This window comes from Heterodontus francisci, chromosome 31 (genome assembly GCF_036365525.1).
Source record: "Heterodontus francisci isolate sHetFra1 chromosome 31, sHetFra1.hap1, whole genome shotgun sequence".
NCBI classification, from domain to species: domain Eukaryota; kingdom Metazoa; phylum Chordata; class Chondrichthyes; order Heterodontiformes; family Heterodontidae; genus Heterodontus; species Heterodontus francisci.
In genome coordinates this window covers 36,071,140-36,089,705 of record NC_090401.1, presented here as the reverse complement: position 1 = coordinate 36,089,705, position 18,566 = coordinate 36,071,140, and the positions used below count along the sequence as shown (strand labels likewise).

At 39.1% G+C, this 18,566-nt stretch overlaps 1 protein-coding gene across 4 annotated transcripts in view; it reads right to left on the bottom strand.

Annotated features, from left to right (window-relative positions):
- Nucleotides 1-17,856, bottom strand: part of LOC137347151 (transcription factor AP-2-beta-like) — a 79,998-nt gene extending 62,142 nt beyond the window's left edge. For 3 of the 4 annotated variants that reach the window (XM_068011300.1, XM_068011304.1, XM_068011303.1), the window contains exons 1-4: nt 17,799-17,856; nt 15,897-16,852; nt 14,783-15,244; nt 6,301-6,361 (exon numbers count right to left, since the gene is read on the bottom strand). In XM_068011300.1, coding sequence (XP_067867401.1) covers nt 6,301-6,361; nt 14,783-15,244; nt 15,897-15,923 — 550 coding nt within the window. In that variant the 5' untranslated portion in view covers nt 15,924-16,852; nt 17,799-17,856. Of the gene's footprint in view, nt 1-6,300; nt 6,362-14,782; nt 15,245-15,896; nt 16,853-17,417; nt 17,746-17,798 lie in introns of those variants that run through there. The other variant, XM_068011302.1, reaches the window with a different exon arrangement.
- Nucleotides 17,857-18,566: the final 710 nt, after the last annotated feature.

Sequence of the window (18,566 nt, the reverse complement as noted above, 5' to 3'; positions counted from 1 at the left end):
GTAAAAATACAGATAAAGGTGAATGACTCTTAATTTTTGTTTTGCTTCAATAAAATCATACTCTGTTACAATATTACACACTTACTAATTTCTTGTTATATGAACAAGTCTGATAAATGAATAACATTCTGTGCCAGATTTTCCTCCAGGTATTTGTTTTAAGTTACTAAGTTCAGTAAAAAGCAGTTAAGGATTTTTCTTTCATTGTTATGATTTTTCTGCGTCTTGCTCCCATCCTAAAAAGGAAATTTGTAATTAAAAAAACTCCTTCCTATGCACTGTTAAGAACTTGTTAAAGGTCTCACCTCAGGAACATGCACTGAGAGATGTAAACGAGAAGTAAATTCTGAACCTACATTAAGGACTGATGTTAGTTAAAGGAAACAGTGGCAAGATTTCAAGTACTTATTGGTAAATCATTATTTAAATGACATGGTTCTTTCCAGTAAGAATACAAAGAGCCACAGCATATTCAGGTGTGTTTTATGAAAATTATATTATATAACCAAAGAAATTTAAGGACAATATTTTATTAAACATGCAAGACTGTTTTATGTGTTTGCCTCACTGCAAAATTTCAATTATAGTTTGTTTGAAGGAAATGTATAATTGAATCTATTGCAATGTTGTATCACTCTAATGGTAAATATAACATGATTTTACAATTGATTTGATCCACCAAATATGCTAGAGTTCTTAAACATTTCAAAGTCATTATTTCTTTCTCTATCTCTGAAAAGCAGCTATAATGCCTTGAACAAATGTGAAGTGGTGGTCTAACATAGATTTTAAAGTTTTAAGAGGGCAATATGAATTCAAAATATATGCTTAATAATTGGCACAAACATTACATGTTTGGCCTTGTGGGGTTGACAATATTTTACATAGTCTATTTAATAGATAGTTTATACTTATGGTGTAAAAGGGAGGCTAAATTAACATATAATTGACTGCCACTATAAATTGAATATTAGGCCTTCATCCCTTCCATTGATACTAGTAGTTCATGCATCTTCATATTCTTAATTCAGGTGTCTTATATTTTCCATCACATTTCAGACAAATTTCTAGTTAGAAAGTCTATTCCAATATTTGAAATACATTGGATAAATGTATGGATTATTTTGTATGAGTGTACATGATTTGTAAATATTATTTTAATGCATGCCATAAAAGCTACATTTTAGAAATTGCTTAACTATTTTTCAATTTCACACCTCATAAATTTATGCAATTGTACAACAGGTCCTAATTATAAATTCATATTTTTAGCTTGAAGATAGTTGTCTACAGTAAATCCCCACACAAAAGCTACCTGAGACTATTCACAGAGGAACTGCTGCATATCTACAGCTATCCTTTTTATACGAGGAAGTGTATATTTCAGTTTGTCTATCAGTTCAAGAAGGAAAAGGAACAAGAGTATGAACTGCTGGAAGATAGTATTTAACTAGTACTGTGAATATGGCGTAGTGCTGCCCAACTTCTTGTACGGGCCTTGTGTTAATTTAAATAAGTATGATCAGTATGATGCAATACTTTTTCGCTTATCGCTTTCTTCTTGTTATTTTCTGGTATCCTTTCTTGGTGTATCTTTATAATCTATGCATTGCTGTACAGATTTGCCTTTTCATTACAAAGTCACTGTTCTTTGATTTCACTTTTGCAATGTGTAATATCCATACAATTGCCACCCACTCAATATAGCCCTCCTTAGGCAACAAGAACTTGGCGGTGTATTATCCATTCTGACACAACCAGATGTCGGCTCCCATTTGTTAAACGGACATTAATTTGTTGGTACTGTACAGGAGTGGCAGCAATGGTCATAAGGACAACACATTGATACCCTCTACCCTCTCTTGTGTGACACATTCTTGCCTGTTCTTTTACAAATGAACACAAGTGCTGTGTATGCTTGTGTGATATCAATAGCATCTAAATGCAAGGGCTGGACGGAATTTGTTAGATCAAAAATGTAAATGCTCATTTCTCGTAGAAATTCGCGCTGAATTGCGCTCAGCCACCAATCATTTTTAACACGATTAAATTGTAGCAATATAAAAGCACTTTTTTAAAGGAGCTATTTGTGATCAAGATGGGAACGTCTAGGGTGAAAAAATCTCTATTTGTGCCGGGCAATTATATAAAAATATTGTGCACTCCACGATCATCGTTTCTACATCCAAGCGGCAAACAACTTGCTTGGGAAGTCTGAAATGAGCATTATTGTAGCAGTTTTCCAATCGGAGCTTCCAAATGTTCACAATAACAGATTTGTGTTTCACTAAAACGCACTTAGTCATCGTCTATTTTCGGCACTGAACTTCGCTGTGAGATACTTAATTAAGACGCCTTCTTCCCCCTGTTTTGGTGTAGATTGTATCGCCTCGCTAATACAGCAGAGGAAGATCTCAAGAACGAACGCACTAAGCATTGGGACCTTCGTATCTCACCGGGTAACGTCAGAGCCAGAGTTACTATCCTTTCTCCGAAAATGTGAGAAGTCTGGCCCTTTGTGATTGACATAAATCTGCTCGCTTCAATCTCAGGATCACCTCAATCCACAAACTCCTTCACTCCTCGTCCAACTATTTAAAACTTTTCGTAAAATACAACATAAGGCTTTGATTTGTATTTTTTAAAGAAACAAAAATTGAACGACAATTTAATTAGTATGTCGGAGGAGATTAAGCAGACGGTTGTACCTTTTTAAGTTTTATATTGTAAGCCGCGTAGGTTGAAATATTCTCTCGGTTATTGATTAAAGTAAATGATTCAAATCATAAGCTAAAATACGGGTTCCGGGTGAGTTACGAACTGTTGGCATTAACAAGAGTAACTGCAAAAATAACCCCTGGTCCTAACATTTTATCTGTGCTACAGAACATTAACCAAAAAGTGGACATAATGAATATGTATTCGAAATTCACTTTGTAATTCGTTCAGAATCAGTCCCAAGAAAGCAAACTTTGTAAAAGAGTAACACCACAGCCAGGAGAGATTCTTTCAGTTAGTCCCTACAATGGCTGTACTCGGAAACTCTCCCTCATATCGTTAACGTGTTATTACAGTACCTTTAATCCCTTTTTCCAAACTGGAAATATTGTGGAACTCTCATAAAAGAAGCATGAAATGTCACTCAGATAATCGTGTAACTCCTAAGGGGGTAAAATGAGCTCTTCTATTATAGATAATATATATAATAATGAGTCAATCTGTCCACCGAATAACAAGTATTCTGTAAAATATAAAAGTAAAGGAAGTCAACCCTACGGTCAGCCTATTGGGAAGGTTCCTTTCCGGCGGGGCGATGTGTGAGCGATCGAAGCAGACAGTGAGAAAGAATCAGAGGGACAGACACGGGGAGCGAGCACAGCACAGTATTTAAATGGTGGCAATGTCCCAGGCTGTTCCTAGAGCTAAGATTCCTCACCCCCGTGTCTGGCTGACTGCTGCCTGGCGCTGTAATAGCTCAACAGGGGCTAATCGTGAAAATGAGAACTAAACGAGCCCCGGAGAGGGTTAATGAACACCCATCTATCACACGGTCTCCCTCCCCCATTCATCGCTGCCGTTTCACTCTTATGTGTATTTGCTTCTTTACATTTTGTTTTATTTTGAGGGGATTTACTGCCTCTCTTGTCAATTTCTATGGCCGCTTTTTCTAAGGTTGGTTGTCTTGTTTATGGGTTTCGTTTGGTTAACTTTGTACTTCATTTTCGCACTCGCCCACCCCCCGCAACAAATCCCTCTCAATATATATATATATATACTTTCTGCTCATGTCACTTGTTCGTGTGTGTTGTTTCCAGAGATCCAACCCTCAAGGGGAACTTAACAACAGCATGGTTCATGAGCGCGGCTGAACTGACTAATTTTCTACGGCGTCTTTCAAAACTCGAAGTGGAAAATAGAGGGCCCCAGCGGCATTTCCTCTAAACTTAACAGTTCAGATTGGTAGTCCAGCAATATTCGTTTAATATTTATTTATATGGTTTTGTTTAATGTATTTAAACACTTGTTCAATGTATATAAACTTTCTAGATGTATTTTAACATGTATATAATATATAAACTAAATAGAACCATATGAGATGAGACAAAACCCGAGGACAGGCAGGCGCTGGTAACCCAGAGCCAACAAGAACTCAGTGCAGAAAGCATACACTCAGCCCGTCACTGTCCAAATTTTATTTTGCAGTAAGTGGGTTTGACAAACAAAAGATTGGAGATGATTTAAGTTGGCTTTTCATTAAATAGTTTATACAGGGAAATTGCAGTGAAATTGATGGTATTTTACTTTAAAAATCAATCAAAACTTTGGCTGCCCAAACAGTGCTAGGTCCCGCTGAAGTGATGACTGTGGTTTTGACTAGTTCACTGAATATGTCTGATTGTCTGGTGTTTTACTTCAATTGTGTTATGGGACAATTAAAACAAACGGGAAAAAGAAACCCGCAGACACGCACGTCACTCTTTATCCCAGTGAAATTCGTTGTTGACCTGGTTATGCCCGGTACTGAAACTGTTACGTTGCCAGTTAGATGCTTGGGATTCGCACAGAATCACGAACACTTACTTAGTGTAGTATTGGCTCATACTGCACCCTCAATCACAATATGGTCGGCATTAAACTCGTTAGTCTTATTGTAGGTTCAATCCCTTTAATACAGGCCCGCAAAAAACTGCGCTGATTGTTTTTTTAAAACACAATCAGCATTTAATCATGCACACTGCGAACCCGTTACACAGAACAGACGAATTCATTCAAGTCTTCCCTTCACTGCCCTGTGTGTAAGAAACTTACTGACTATCGGGACATCATTGCAACCAACATTTAGGCTTAACTGAGACTTCATTTACGCTTTTAAGCAGAATTGAAGACAACAATTGATTTTATTAGTGTTAGCAAATTTAATGTGTTTATCTCCTTTTAAAATAAATCTTTTTAGCTTTATTTAGCGCCTTTATCAGCTCTTAGTAATGTCTCGTGGGGTTTCACCCAGGAAGTATTAGTTTTGAAGCCTGCTAAAGAGGCAACTATTCCGGTTTCACTCAGAATAAAATCACTCATCAGATCAGTCACTTCCCCGCTCCCCTCATTTCCCCAAGAAGGCGTTTGTTATCGAGGTTCGGTTTCTATAAGCACTTCTCACTCTTACTCACAACAGCCTATTCTCTTACACCTGCCCTAACTTTCTCTTGAGGTTCCAGTTGTTTAGAATAAATTCAATCAAAAGATGGTGTTGAGATTTTATGTTTCAATTGTGTTCACAATGTGCCAGAAAGCCTTGGATAATTGTTATATTCGAAAAACATAGTCCCAGTCTCACTTGCGAACCACAGAAGTTACTTTTTTAAAACGTACTTAGTTCTTTACTGTGTATTTTTGTGACAGTTTTAGTTAGGATTCAAGAAATATAGATTTTCACAAATTCTTCCTATGACATAACAGCAAGAAACCCAAGCTCACCATTGGCAAGTAATTGCCAGTGTAGCAAATAACTTCTGATCAGGCTATAGGTTTGTACGAAAAAATAAAACGAACGGGGGGACGTGGAACGTGATTCAAAGCTTCAATTGTAACCTGAGTATTAATGTCCCTCCATTTCCACAACATTAAAAAAAACTCAACATGCTTCTTCTTGATCTTTAACGAACTTCTGGCAGGAAAAGTAGAGACTTTATTCCACTGATTCCTGTTTACTAGACGGGTTGAGATGCATTCTGCCAAATATATTTTAACTACCTCACATTATCATAATCCTAATATCTTTCTTTTTCTTTTCTTTTTCTTTTGGGCCTCCTTATCTCGAGAGACAATGGATACGCGCCTGGAGGTGGTCAGTGGTTTGTGAAGCAGCGCCTGGAGTGGCTATAAAGGCCAATTCTGGAGTGACAGGCTCTTCCACAGGTGCTGCAGAGAAATTTGTTTGTTGGGGCTGTTGCACAGTTGGCCTAATATCCTAATATCCTAACACTAATATGCTAACACTAATAAAATAATCCTAATATCATGTTACCATAAAATAGCCAGTACAGATAACGGTGAGATAGCAACAATTAACAAGTTGAAAATATAGATATATACTAAGTGGTTCCAATGTAAGTGGACTTCTGGTAAGGCAGAGTTTCTGTAGACAGTGAGTCCATGAATGTGAATTCGCAGCCATTGATGTTGTGGAACAAAATTCCGTTTAAAAGAACATATTAATAGTATCTCATTAAAATAAGTCAAATACGCGCATAATCATTTCCAATTTATTACAGCTTGAACAGAACAGGAGGGGTCGTTTACCTTTTTTAATTACAGACTGGTCCAATATATTCATCCCAGGGCTGCCGTTATCATCCACGGCCTGAAGGGGGAAAAGGAAAAAACGAAAAGATTAGATCGTTTATTTAACAGTCTTAACACAGTAACAATAGTCTCTCTCTCTCTTCTCACTGTGGAACTCGTTTGGTTCCTCTCCCTTTCAGCTAAAGCGAAACTAACCCGGTTTTCAATACATTTTAAACTTGCGAGAGGGGTAGCACCTAAAGTAGTGAACCCACAAGTTCCCATCTCTGTCGCTGCCTCTTTCTCCTTACTGTCACTTAACGCCTAATGTTGCAATTCCCCCATAGAGATTATCAACTTATTGTCACTAACAACAACAAAAAAACGAAAAAGCTCATGCAAAAATGCTTGCATTTATATAGCGCCTTTCACGTACTTTTGAAGTGTAGTCACTGTTATAACCAGATAATCTGATTTGTGATCTTGATTGAGGGCTAAATATTGGTTAGGACATGGGGATAACTCCCAGCTCTTCTTCAAAGAGTGCCATGGGATCTTTAATGTCTCCCTAAGACAGAGGGCAGGGCTTCGGTTTAACATCTCATGATGGGAAAGGCAGCACCTTCGGCAATGCAGCACTCCCTCAATATTAGACTGGAGTGGGATTTGAACTCACACAATCTTCTCTCCAAGGGGCAAGAGTTGCTATCAACTGAGCCACTATTAGCACATACGCGTGTATTTTGGTTTCAGGATGGTCAAACTAAATCTTCACAACATTATGTTCAATGCAGAGATTAAACAAAAGTCTAATTCTACAATTGTTCAACACACATCGAAAGACAATATGCGACACGCAAGTTCTAACAAACCTGAGAGAAATGACCCCGATATTGCTCCTCGTCATGGTTCTTGCCGTTTATTGTTTGAACTGTCCAATTTCTATCGTGTACTTTTGTTGGGTTAGGGAAAATAAAGTATTTTGACAGATCCATTCTTTTCAGACACACTAGTCAAATGACCAACTTGCAAAGAAACATTGCTTATTTTTCCCAAAATATGAATCCGGCAAAAAAGATATTTATTACGGACTGGAATTCATAATGATCGGGGAAAAGCGATGATCGGGGAAAAGCGATGATAGTTTTTCTACATACAGCCCCGCGTGTGGTGTTATTTTAAAATAAAATCCAGCATTGTCGGTGTAGGGCTAGTGGAGGTGTCATCATTTCACTCTTATGTGAATTTGTTTAAAAGTAGAGGTGCGCATATGTGTGTGCATATAGATAAATATCTATATTACCAAAATTGTGACAAGACACGGTACTCCGGAAAGGCAACATTAAACCAATGTAACTGGTGTTATTGGGAGGGGATATTGACTAATTTCCGTGTGTCCTGTCACTGATGGTTTCCTGGTTAACGTCGGTGATTGGTACAGTAGATACCATGGTCCTAAATGCCTCACGATTTATTGATGTGTGGAGTTTACTTCTAGGTTTCTTCTACTGATTTACTTTCAGCTTCTTAAATTCAACAAGGTTTATGATTGTAGATGGAAGAAGAAAGGGTTTCAGGGGCAGGATCGGATTCAAATTCATTATTACAAACATAATTTCAACAAAATTGAAAAGATAGTAATTAGAACGAAATGAATCCAGGAATTTAAAAGGGAGAACGTGTGCCATTAACTTATATGTAACAATAACCATTAAATGGCCTGAAAAATGATCCGCAACTTTAGTTTGATTGCTCCAGCCGGCCTGGGCATTCTTTCCATTTAAGGGCATGGATTTGAGATTTGCTCTTAAAGCGGAGTTTGCTTTAAACTCATGCCTGACCAAACCCTTAACCCGAACAAGTGATTAATTAGAAAGCACATTGTTGGATCAAACTTTTACATAGTGGAAGTAAGTGGGATCCAAACCCTGAATCTGAACTAGTAAAACATTCCCATATGTCAATCCATTTACTCTAATTACGTAGCAGGCTGATCCAAGAGTCAAATGTAATTTAATCATTAATTCATCAAAATTAAACTGTACATGCCCATAAACAACGTTTTTAATCTGTTTTTTTTCTGAGATTCCAATGTGGAAATTGTGACCGACAATATTGCTCCTTACAACATCAGAAAAAGACGAGCGACAGAACTTTTAACGTGCAGCATAAGCAGGAAAAAGTGTACAGAATGAAAATCTTGCTGTTAATTGTACTGCTTGAGATTTCAATCTGGTAGTCCTGGAGCGACATAAAAAGAATCACACACGGCTAGTTTATTTGATATATCAATGACTGTAGCATTCTGTCCATTGTAATTTAGAAAGCTGTACTGAACCAAAACAGATAAAACATTTTCATTTCCCCACTCCCACAGTTTATTGTTACATGAAATCCGTCGATATTTTATAAGCTGCAAGGGACAGTGGATATCTTAAAGGGTTAAAGCAGCTGTTCCACACAGTGCCCACATTAAAGACATGCAAACAGATTTGGGTTATAAGGCAACAGAATTAGCTCCCTCCATATGTCCTGGTTGTTTATGGTCACTTTGGGATTTAAGCTATAGCATCTGTGATACGACATAATCATCATCAACAGGAAATCCTATTTACATCCAAACACGTTGACAGAAAAGATCCGACTGCAGTTGGCTGTGCTGGCCTGTGGTGAAATAACTAAAGACACTGTTTGGGGCTCTTCGCCTGCCTCTCTTTTGCAGGAGTCGCGGTGAGCCTGTATGCGCGAACACACCACTTTACTGCTTACCGCGGAAAGTGGTCGCCATTGTGATTGTCTTGCATAAAATTGGATCATTATTCAGTACTAATTGTATTTCTTTTGTTTGGGAGTGATTATTCTCCATCACGCCACAGGAGCGTACACTGTACACGAATTGCAAAACTCGTGAATTTTGATAGCTATCGACACGAACAAGTTGGAATGAAAGTTGATATTTGGTGTTAAGGGGTACTGATGTGTACTGGAAATACGATAGGTCCCAGTTACTCTTCCAATGTAAGTCCACTGTCGCATTTATCTATTCCAGAGGCTCCAAGTGCTACATTGCTACCTACATGTGAAGCTCCCAGGTAATTTCATTGGTGCAGTTTATATACTACATAAGGTGAATTGGATGGAATTGGGCCCTGAACGTTTCGACGAGTCTTCCTTTGCTATTTACACTGCAGTATAAAACCAGGCATTTCAAAAATAGGTCTCATGATACAAGACAAAATGGGGACTAGGACCAGGTTAACATACAGGCCATTAATAGAGGGAACCCTTCAAAATGATATCTGTATCCTGCCTAGATCAAATATATTCCCTTCTTTGCAGTTCTTTTAATATTACGAGGACATGGCTCAGGACTAATTCAAATGTGTTAGGTACTCAATAGACAGGAAACAAAATTTAGTTTTTAGTTTACATTTCTCAGATAAAAGTTAAGCTAACAAATTGTATCAATATTTTTAAAAATAGAATTTGGGCTAATAATGCATGGACCCATATCTTGCTACATGCTCATCTAAACGGGTAACTAATTAAAACAAACCAAACTGTAACTTTTCAAAAAAATTTATCACAACCTGTAAGATCAATTTTTATCCCGGAGGTATAAAATAAATTATATTGGCTGATAGTCTTTTGAGAGCTAACGTATTTGAATTAATCTTCAAGCTGTATTTTTATAAAAACTGCAAAAAGGGAAATATGTCTGTTCCAAGCAGCGTTCAACTATAATTACACAAGTTAAAAAGAATGAATTAAACTGCACGGATCGTGTCCTTTACTACACTATAACTCTAAATTAGGGAGAGTTACGGTTTTTACTAAGTTAGAAGTTACTGAGGTCCTTTATGAATTGTGTCCGTTTTCTAGAAATAAGAACGCCTGTTTGATCACTGTTTCATACCAAAATAATTCGCATTCGGTAAGGGTAGGAGGGACAGTTTTAGAACCCAGACGGAACTTTTACTCAGGACGAGTTTGCTCTCCCAAACCTAACAGTAACCGAATTCTCCAATTATGTCAGCCTCGCACATGTAATTTTCTGTCCTGATTTTGCATATTATAATGATTTTAAAACAAGCAAGAACACACTGCACCGGTGTAGGTTAGGTTAGCTTGGTAAATATCCCTGTTAAGCAAACTGCTACCTCAATGGATCCATTGGGCTGGACTTTCTTCCGCTATTCCCTCAGTCTCTATCTGAGTTAAATGCCAGGATTTTGTACTTTTCTTTCTGCACTCTCTAACACATACAAGCAATGTCTAGGTCATTTCTAACTTTGAAAATAGTGTAGAAACAAACTTCAAATATCAATTTCCAACCATCATTAGAGGATAAACGTATAATTCTTTCTGTCCGAGATTTCAAAGGAAGTCCCCAGTTTTTTGCGTGTACACTTTAGTGAGGGTGATATGAGGGAAAATGTGATATTAGGACGAGTGTGATATTCGGTGGGATGTGACATTAGGGGGATTGTGGAATTAGGGGGAATGTGACATGGGGGATGTGATATTGGGGGAATGTGTCCTTAGGGGGAATGTGATATTGGGGAAATGTGACATTAGGGGGAATGTGACTTCGTGGGGATGATATTAGGGGGATGTGGCATTTGGGGGAATGTGACATTAGGGCAATATGATAGTAGGGGGAATGTGAGATTAGGGGAAATGTGTGACATTTGATTGACATGTGACATGGGAGGGATGCGCCATTAGGGGGAAATGAGATATTAGGGGAATCTGATTAGGGGGAATGTGATATTAGGGAGAGTGTGACGTTGGGGGAATGTGACATTAGGGAGAACGTGATATTGGGGGAATGTGACATGGGGGAATGTGACAGGGAAATGTGAGATTGGGGGAAATGTGACATAAGGAGGAAATGTGATTTTTGGGGAAGTGTGACATTAGGGGACGGGAGGTGACATTGAAGCGAAGTTCAGCAAATTGGACATTTCGCACCGTGTCATCTGAAAACATGTCTCTCAGCTTGTGCAGGCAGCACCTTCGTGTGTAACAAACTATTAAAAGCCAAGCAAGTTTGAACATTCCGCGAATTCTTCGCAATTAACTTCACTTTCCAGGTGCTTGTGCTTTCTGTTCTGATAGTTTACAAGATGTCCCGGGGTTCTCGATTTCTTTAAGGGCTTGTGTTCATAAAGCAGGAAGTCATCAAACTTCCTTTATTACCCAAAATATTTGACGAGTTTAAACAGTGTTTTCATTCCTGTTCTACGTGGCTATATTTTGGTTGCCAGGACTGCAAATTTTTTGTTGGTTTCCATCTCGGAAATTACTTGGAGAATATTTAGGAACTTATTTTAGTGCAGTTATATTAATATTTAGACTATGATTCGCACCTTATGTAAAACTACATCTAAATCCTTATTAAAGTATCATTAATCCGTCATTAAGTGTTATGTTGGGTGATGTTAAGATGAGAAATGGTACATGATAATTTTATAATTGAAACAAAATCTGCATTCGTCCACATTCTGTGGGAATTTCAGTTTTAAAGCGGAGAAAACAATGAAAACAGGAAGTTATTACTACAGTATTCTGGAATAATTATTTACCACAATCAGATACTGTGCGCGGGTGACAGCCCGTTTCTCATTGGACTGACCCTGGAATGGAAGGACTGTGTTAAAGACCCCCTTCACATTAAAATCGCACACCTGGTTTGTAACTTACATCGAAACTCGTGCAATGTGAATTGCACACTAATTCACCCTGCGGATGTAATAGGCCTGGTAACAAACACCCTCAAACTGGGTTAGCTGCTGCAGTGATTAAAACTCACTTCTATAAAAGTCCGGTTGTTATATAACTATCAGGTTACAGTGACGACAGAATTAAGCCTTCCAATAGAAAATATCACTTTTTAGGATGTATCTTCACTGGCCATTTTGCCAACCTTCCAACAAACTGAAATGTGCTTTTAAATCAAGTGGGAAAATGTTGGTGGAATCCAACTATAATTTGGAGTTGTTAATCTAATAAAACAAATTTTCAAAAATATTAATATTTTCAATGCATTTTAAACTGACATTCTGCAATAAATATGTTCAATCGTGCAAAATGGAAGAATGTATTAATGTTATGTATTTGTAGATTGATAACTCCTACCCCCACCTTCTATTAATTAGATTTTCACTGGCTTGATTCCTGGTCCATATTACGGAAAATGCAATATAATCTAGTTAAATATACCAGGATTTTGCTGGGAGCGGTGGATTGAGTGGGTGTTCAGGCGACAGGGGCAGGGTGAGATTTTCAAAAGCATTTGAGAAAACTCTAAAAGCAGTTAAAAAGAAGCGCACGGTTAGATTTCGGGATTTTTAATATATACAATGTTTGTAAATTACTTGCCAATTCGGAAACTTTTTAAAATCTCGTTCGTTTCCTCGGCATCTCTCCATTATATAGGAAACCTCATTAGATTTACAAAAGCCAAGCTCTGGCACTGGGACCGAGAAGTCAAAGAACACTTTGCAGAAACAATGACAGCACCAAAATCCCGCAATTAACAGTGAGAAAATCTACCACCTCAGCACACTTTACAATGGGGAGGGGTGACTGAACAGATCCAGCCAGAGAAAATCCCATTTTATGTCACTTTGCACCTGGTCATAAACTGATTATAAAGAATTATTGCAAATAACAAGGGAAGCCATGTCGCTATCAGAAGACTTGTTTTCCTTTCTAGTCACCATCCATGCAAAGCGGCTACTTTAAAACTGACCTTCACTCTTTTCATCTAATGACCAAGTCGAATTTTTCGATTCCGGACGTTTTCTCTCGGGTTTTTTTATTTGCCATTTTAAATTTGAAATTTTTTTTTTTTTGCTAAACGCTACACACAGCGCTAACGCACGGAGTTAATAAGGCGAGTAGTGTTTACAAAGCCTATAATTAGAAAAAGCTTTCAGTGGAACAATCCACCGAGACCAGGATTAACAAATCCCGCCAGTGCTGGAGCACCAGGAGCAACCGTACAGGACCCAGTGATATGTTCAGCTCCAGTCCTTCTTCAATTTATTAGGGGCAACTCACCCGCCCGGAATGAATTCAAACGAAGACTTCTATGTTCAAACAATCCGTATTTTATATAAATAAACAATTCTTTTTTGTGACTAGGGTTAACTTGAGTGAAGGCGGAAAGCGTATGACAGTACTACATGTGCCACTTGGCTTTATATTTAATTGTGGGAATCACTTTGCCTTTTATCACCAAGATTGAAGCTACAAAATGTTCCCATAACATTGCAATTACTAGGCACTATTTGTGCTTTTTTTGTGTTTCAAAAATGATATAACGCATCATGGGGTTGTCACTCTCGTATTGAACACCTCGGCACCCCTGGATCCATCGAGAAAAGCAGCTACAATAATAAATAACGTGATCTGAAACTCCGGAGCACTGTTCTCACAATTGCCCCGTTCAAATGAATATACAGTACCGTGTAAATCTGTACAGTATATGCTAAGGGGCTGCTGCGATACCGCTTCCAAACCCAGCCCTGTTTAGTGAAACTTGTCAGATTGTGTTATGATCACCCAGCCATAGTTTAAACACAAGCCAATCGACCGTACAAATCCTTCACACAGGTCGGAAAAAATGGGGGTGGGGGGGGGGGGGGGGGGGGTGGGGAAGAGAGCCTGATAAAGCGCACAGTCCAAAGTGTGACAATAATGAACCGTCTGTATTAATAAACTGTCACTTTCTCTTGGTTTAAGATGTCTCTTTACTTAGCTTTTCTTTCCAAAACAGCTTGTTGTTGTCAGGAGCGCTGCATACAGGTCAGAATGATTCATAAGTACTTGGACCCGTCATCATATGTTACATACTCATAGCCTTATTCTTCAGACAGTATCTCAGTTTGGCAGATAATAATTTGAAAATATGTATCATTTAACAATGAGATAATTATATATAATAATTTACTTTCTGCCAAATCGGTTGATTATTTAGAAATCAATTGAAATATACATTTGCAAAATGAAACTAAAACTCGTAATATGTTCTGATTCGAGTCAAACCCCTAATTCAAAAAATAAAGCCAAATGTACTATTATTTTCCTCAATATATTTATATAATAACAATTAAAACAGGTCATCTTTTAGGATTGACGAGTTATTACAAATACGGTTGTCAGCGTTTGCAAACAATGCAGCCTCCTTCTCCCGTGCTCACTGTGTGGCGAACGCATGGATACCGGGAGCGAGCATATAACTAGTCAGCTCATTGCAAACTTATCATGTACGTGTGTGTGCTCCCATTTATTTATTTATTTTAGTTTAATGTGTACAAATTGTCGTGTGTAATACAGTGTTAGAAAGAACTTGAAGTTTACATTTGTAAAATTTCTTAGGCTCGTTTCTTTTTCTTCAAAACTACTAAATTCTGAAATAATTGTTTCCTTTCGTCGTGTGTTATTATATACATATATTCATAGAGAGTGTTAACTGCATTGGACTCCTTACCTGCACATCGTCCAGTCCGTGATGGCTGAGAGCATGGAGAGCGAGCGTGTCGACCAGACCATGGTTTGAGTCGAGGCCGTGGCCGGAGTGGAGCAGCACGTCAGGCCGCCGGATCCCATGGTAATCCCGGCGGTGATCGAGGCTTGACAACTGGGACAGACCCCGGGGTTGGTGCAGGATGCCCTGCTCAGCCACCACCTCCTGGCGCTGCCTCTGTTGCCACGGGTGCTGCTGGGGCTGGTGCAAGGGACTGGCCAGGGAGTAAGGGTCGTTGACGTGAGCGTACGGCTCCTGGCTCTGGGGGTAGGGCAGAGGCTGGTAGGGCGGCGGGAAGTAAGGCGGCTGGAAGTCCGAGGAAGGGGTGTGCGAAAGTGGCGGGGCCGTGGAGTAGGGCGCCTGGCTCATGGAGCCGAGCTGGGCGAGCCGGGCACTGTGACTACCGTTCATTCCATCGTGCCGATCCTGGGAGAGAAAAGGAAGAGAGGCGATTACCAGAGAGAAACTCACTGCACCGAGTGAGGCAAAACAGCACAATCCTCCCTGGTTCATTCACTTCCCATGTTATTATTATCTGACCACTTTATATATATATAATTGATCCTTATTTTTAATTTAATTTTATTTATTCCTCGTCTTTTCTTACTATCGTTTCCAATTGCCTGTGCGATTAATTTCATTTTATTTCTCTGCCTGACAGCTGCCTCGATCTAAAACTGTATTTCCCCCCTCCCCCGATAAGTTACTGTGGGGAAATATATCGACTACATATCTGGAAATAAAACCAAACCGCCCAGCCCAGAGGAGAAAATACTCCCCCACTCCCCACCCCCCCCCCCCCCCCACACACACACACACACAGTTCCCGGTTTGGCTTTTCCTTGTGTGTTAACAAATTAAACTTTTCTCATGTGGCAGTTTCAGTTTATCGCTCCGCTGTGAAATGCGAAAAGTTGGCCAAAATAACGAAAGCGATGGAAAACAATGCGAGCCGGGTGGACCGACCATCTGTTGTACATTATTTGGTAAGAAAATCAACATTTTTCCCACACGATGCCATTAATTTAGTTTCAATCCCATATAAACGACTCCGTTTTCCCCTCCCTGCCGTACTCACCATTGCAGCATATGTGTGTACCAACATCTGTGCGATCTGGGGGACACCAAATCCCAAACAATCCCAGTTTCTTGTTTCTATTTTTGTTTCAATCGGAACAAACTCCAAAGAATTAGGAGGAAACGAGCCCAAAATCCATAAAGATCCGTGTGCAGGGGATGTGTTTGAAAGAGGAAGCCAAACTAAAGGAGATTGAGGCTAGGATCGGGTCCGAGTTTCTCTCTCCCTCTCTCTCTCTCCGTGTGTCTCTCTCACTGAGTCCCGGGCTTTCTCTTCTATTAAATATCAGCAAATCTTTAATCAGCCGAGCGTGAACGAGCGCCGCGCGTCCCCGACGCTCGGCACCAGGGACGCGCACTTCCTGTGTCAAATTGAACTACTGATCCGGGAGAGAAAGGGAAATATCGAAGGAACCAAACGAGAGAGAGATTTACATAGAAAACAAGAGACAATATAATGCATTTTGCACTTTTTTTCATAAAGACTTGTCTGTGCGCATCATTACTCCGCAGCTTCTCACATGCAGGACGCAAAGTGACTGGAGTTGGGAACAAATCGTGCAGAGCCCAAGGACAGTGGGCAAAAAGAAACAACCCTCTCGGAAACAGATTAATCGTTGATATTTTAAAGAAAATAAACACTTTTTTAAAAACTGCTTTGGTATTTAGAAAAACATAAAACGACACAAACTGCCGTTATGAGTTCTGTTCCAATCTTGTCTGAAGACAACTTGCTAAAAGTTTGAGAAGTCGGGACGATGGAAGCCGGCAATCGCCGCGGCGATAGGCTTTTTCTACCTTTTCTACCGTCCAGGGACGTTGCCCCGAGGGCTTGTTTTAAATCTGAATGCATCGAGCAGTTGGCGTCGCTTGCGGCTTCTGAACCAGTCGAAAGAGCGGCCTGGCTTGATGCTGAATTCTTGCCCGAGTTTCCAGGTCTGTCCCCAGCGTCCGAAACTACATCAAAACAAAAACAAAATATAGCAGTTAATCTTTGTTTAGACCTCCTTTGTAATAGCTCAGTGTATATATGGAAATGAAATCAAATTAAAAATTATACAGAGCACGGTATGAAATATTCATTAACTTCCTTCTGTGCAGTGTGTGTTGGTACAGGTAACTGTACACCGGGATTGTGTGTTATAGTCGGCATGTCAATATTTTAGATGTAACGGTTAAATATTTCTGCTTTAATATAACAAAAACATTTAACAATTTATGTTCAACAGTAAGCATCAAGGCCCCCCACAGTCTAGCCATGTATTTATTTAAAGTTTTGCATGGAACTCCGTTTGGACAGCTTTTGATAACTTCCTTTCTGGTACTCGGTCTTTTCTATCTTTCCTGCCCTTCCATATTATTTTCTCTCAATTCCTGCAGTACAGAGGCTCTTTCTCCAAACTAAGTCCAAACGATGGTGAGATGCTAACAAAAAAGTTTCAGATGACAACGGCATCCGTAAATGTGCAGCATTCCCATTGTATATAACATTAAAAACGCGCGCTGACAGAACCTTACTTACATTTGCAAATAAATGATACTGAAACGAAGATGATAATTAGCAGGTGTAACAAATGAGTTACCGGACTTTTCTTTAACCGCGGAACTGTGTTTGTGTTCTTCTTTCTAACTCCATTTAGCTGGCGATTGTAGAAACTTTCATTTGTGACACTTGCAGTGAATTTTTGCCCCCGTTATTTTTCAGTTAGAATTTACTTGGTCAAATGAACAGGAAAGTTTATAAATGGTTGCTAACACACACACACACAAACACAGAGTGGTCGTTGTACAACTGGAACAAGGGGCGAGTGGAGCGGGGTGGAACAGTCTCCAATTTAATCAGTAGGAACGTGGATCGATACAATAACTAAATCTCAGAACAATAATCAAACTTCATCGTTACCTGTAAGCCAGGCTGTGTTCAGAAATATCCCGTCCTCACTCCGACGTATGAATGCCCGCAATGTTAATAGTACTATAAAGTTTGGGTCAGTTATAATGACCATTTTGTGGCGGCATTGCCACAGGGGATGGCTGATTTACATTTTAAATCCCCAATGTGTCGGCTGAATGTATTGTGCTTCCACGATACATATAAATCGAACATTAGCAATTCAAATTCCTTGCAAAAAATGTTTAAGAAGCAAAACAATATTAAAAAAAACTTTCTCAAATTACCTGAAAGTTCAGGATTGTCCACGATAAATACTACTGGACTAAAAAATACACAACTCCTTTAGAATGATCTTTATGGCAGTACGGATTTGATTCAGACACTGGGCGTTACTTATGTATAAATACAAGTGAGGTTCCGAAAGTCGTCAATTTTAACCGAACAGCATTTCAATCTTTTGCGAAAGACGAGAGCTTTCTCCACGATTTGTATGAGACGTAATACATCTTTTGTTACACAGAGAGATTGTTGAGTGAAGAAAAGGCCGTTGTGAGAACAGGAATTGAGTAAAACGGAGAGCTTACGCCTATAGTAAGTGTGCTTGGGTGTATGAGAGAAAGATTTGTTTGTGTTCACAAAAAAAAACACTTATTTGTGGCTGTGAGAAACATTGTGTGAGAGGGGGGTAGGTGATCAGTGTGCAGTTGTACTGATACTAGTGCCTCTCACTGGCAGTAATACTAGTGCACAATATTACAACACACTGGGGACTTTCTT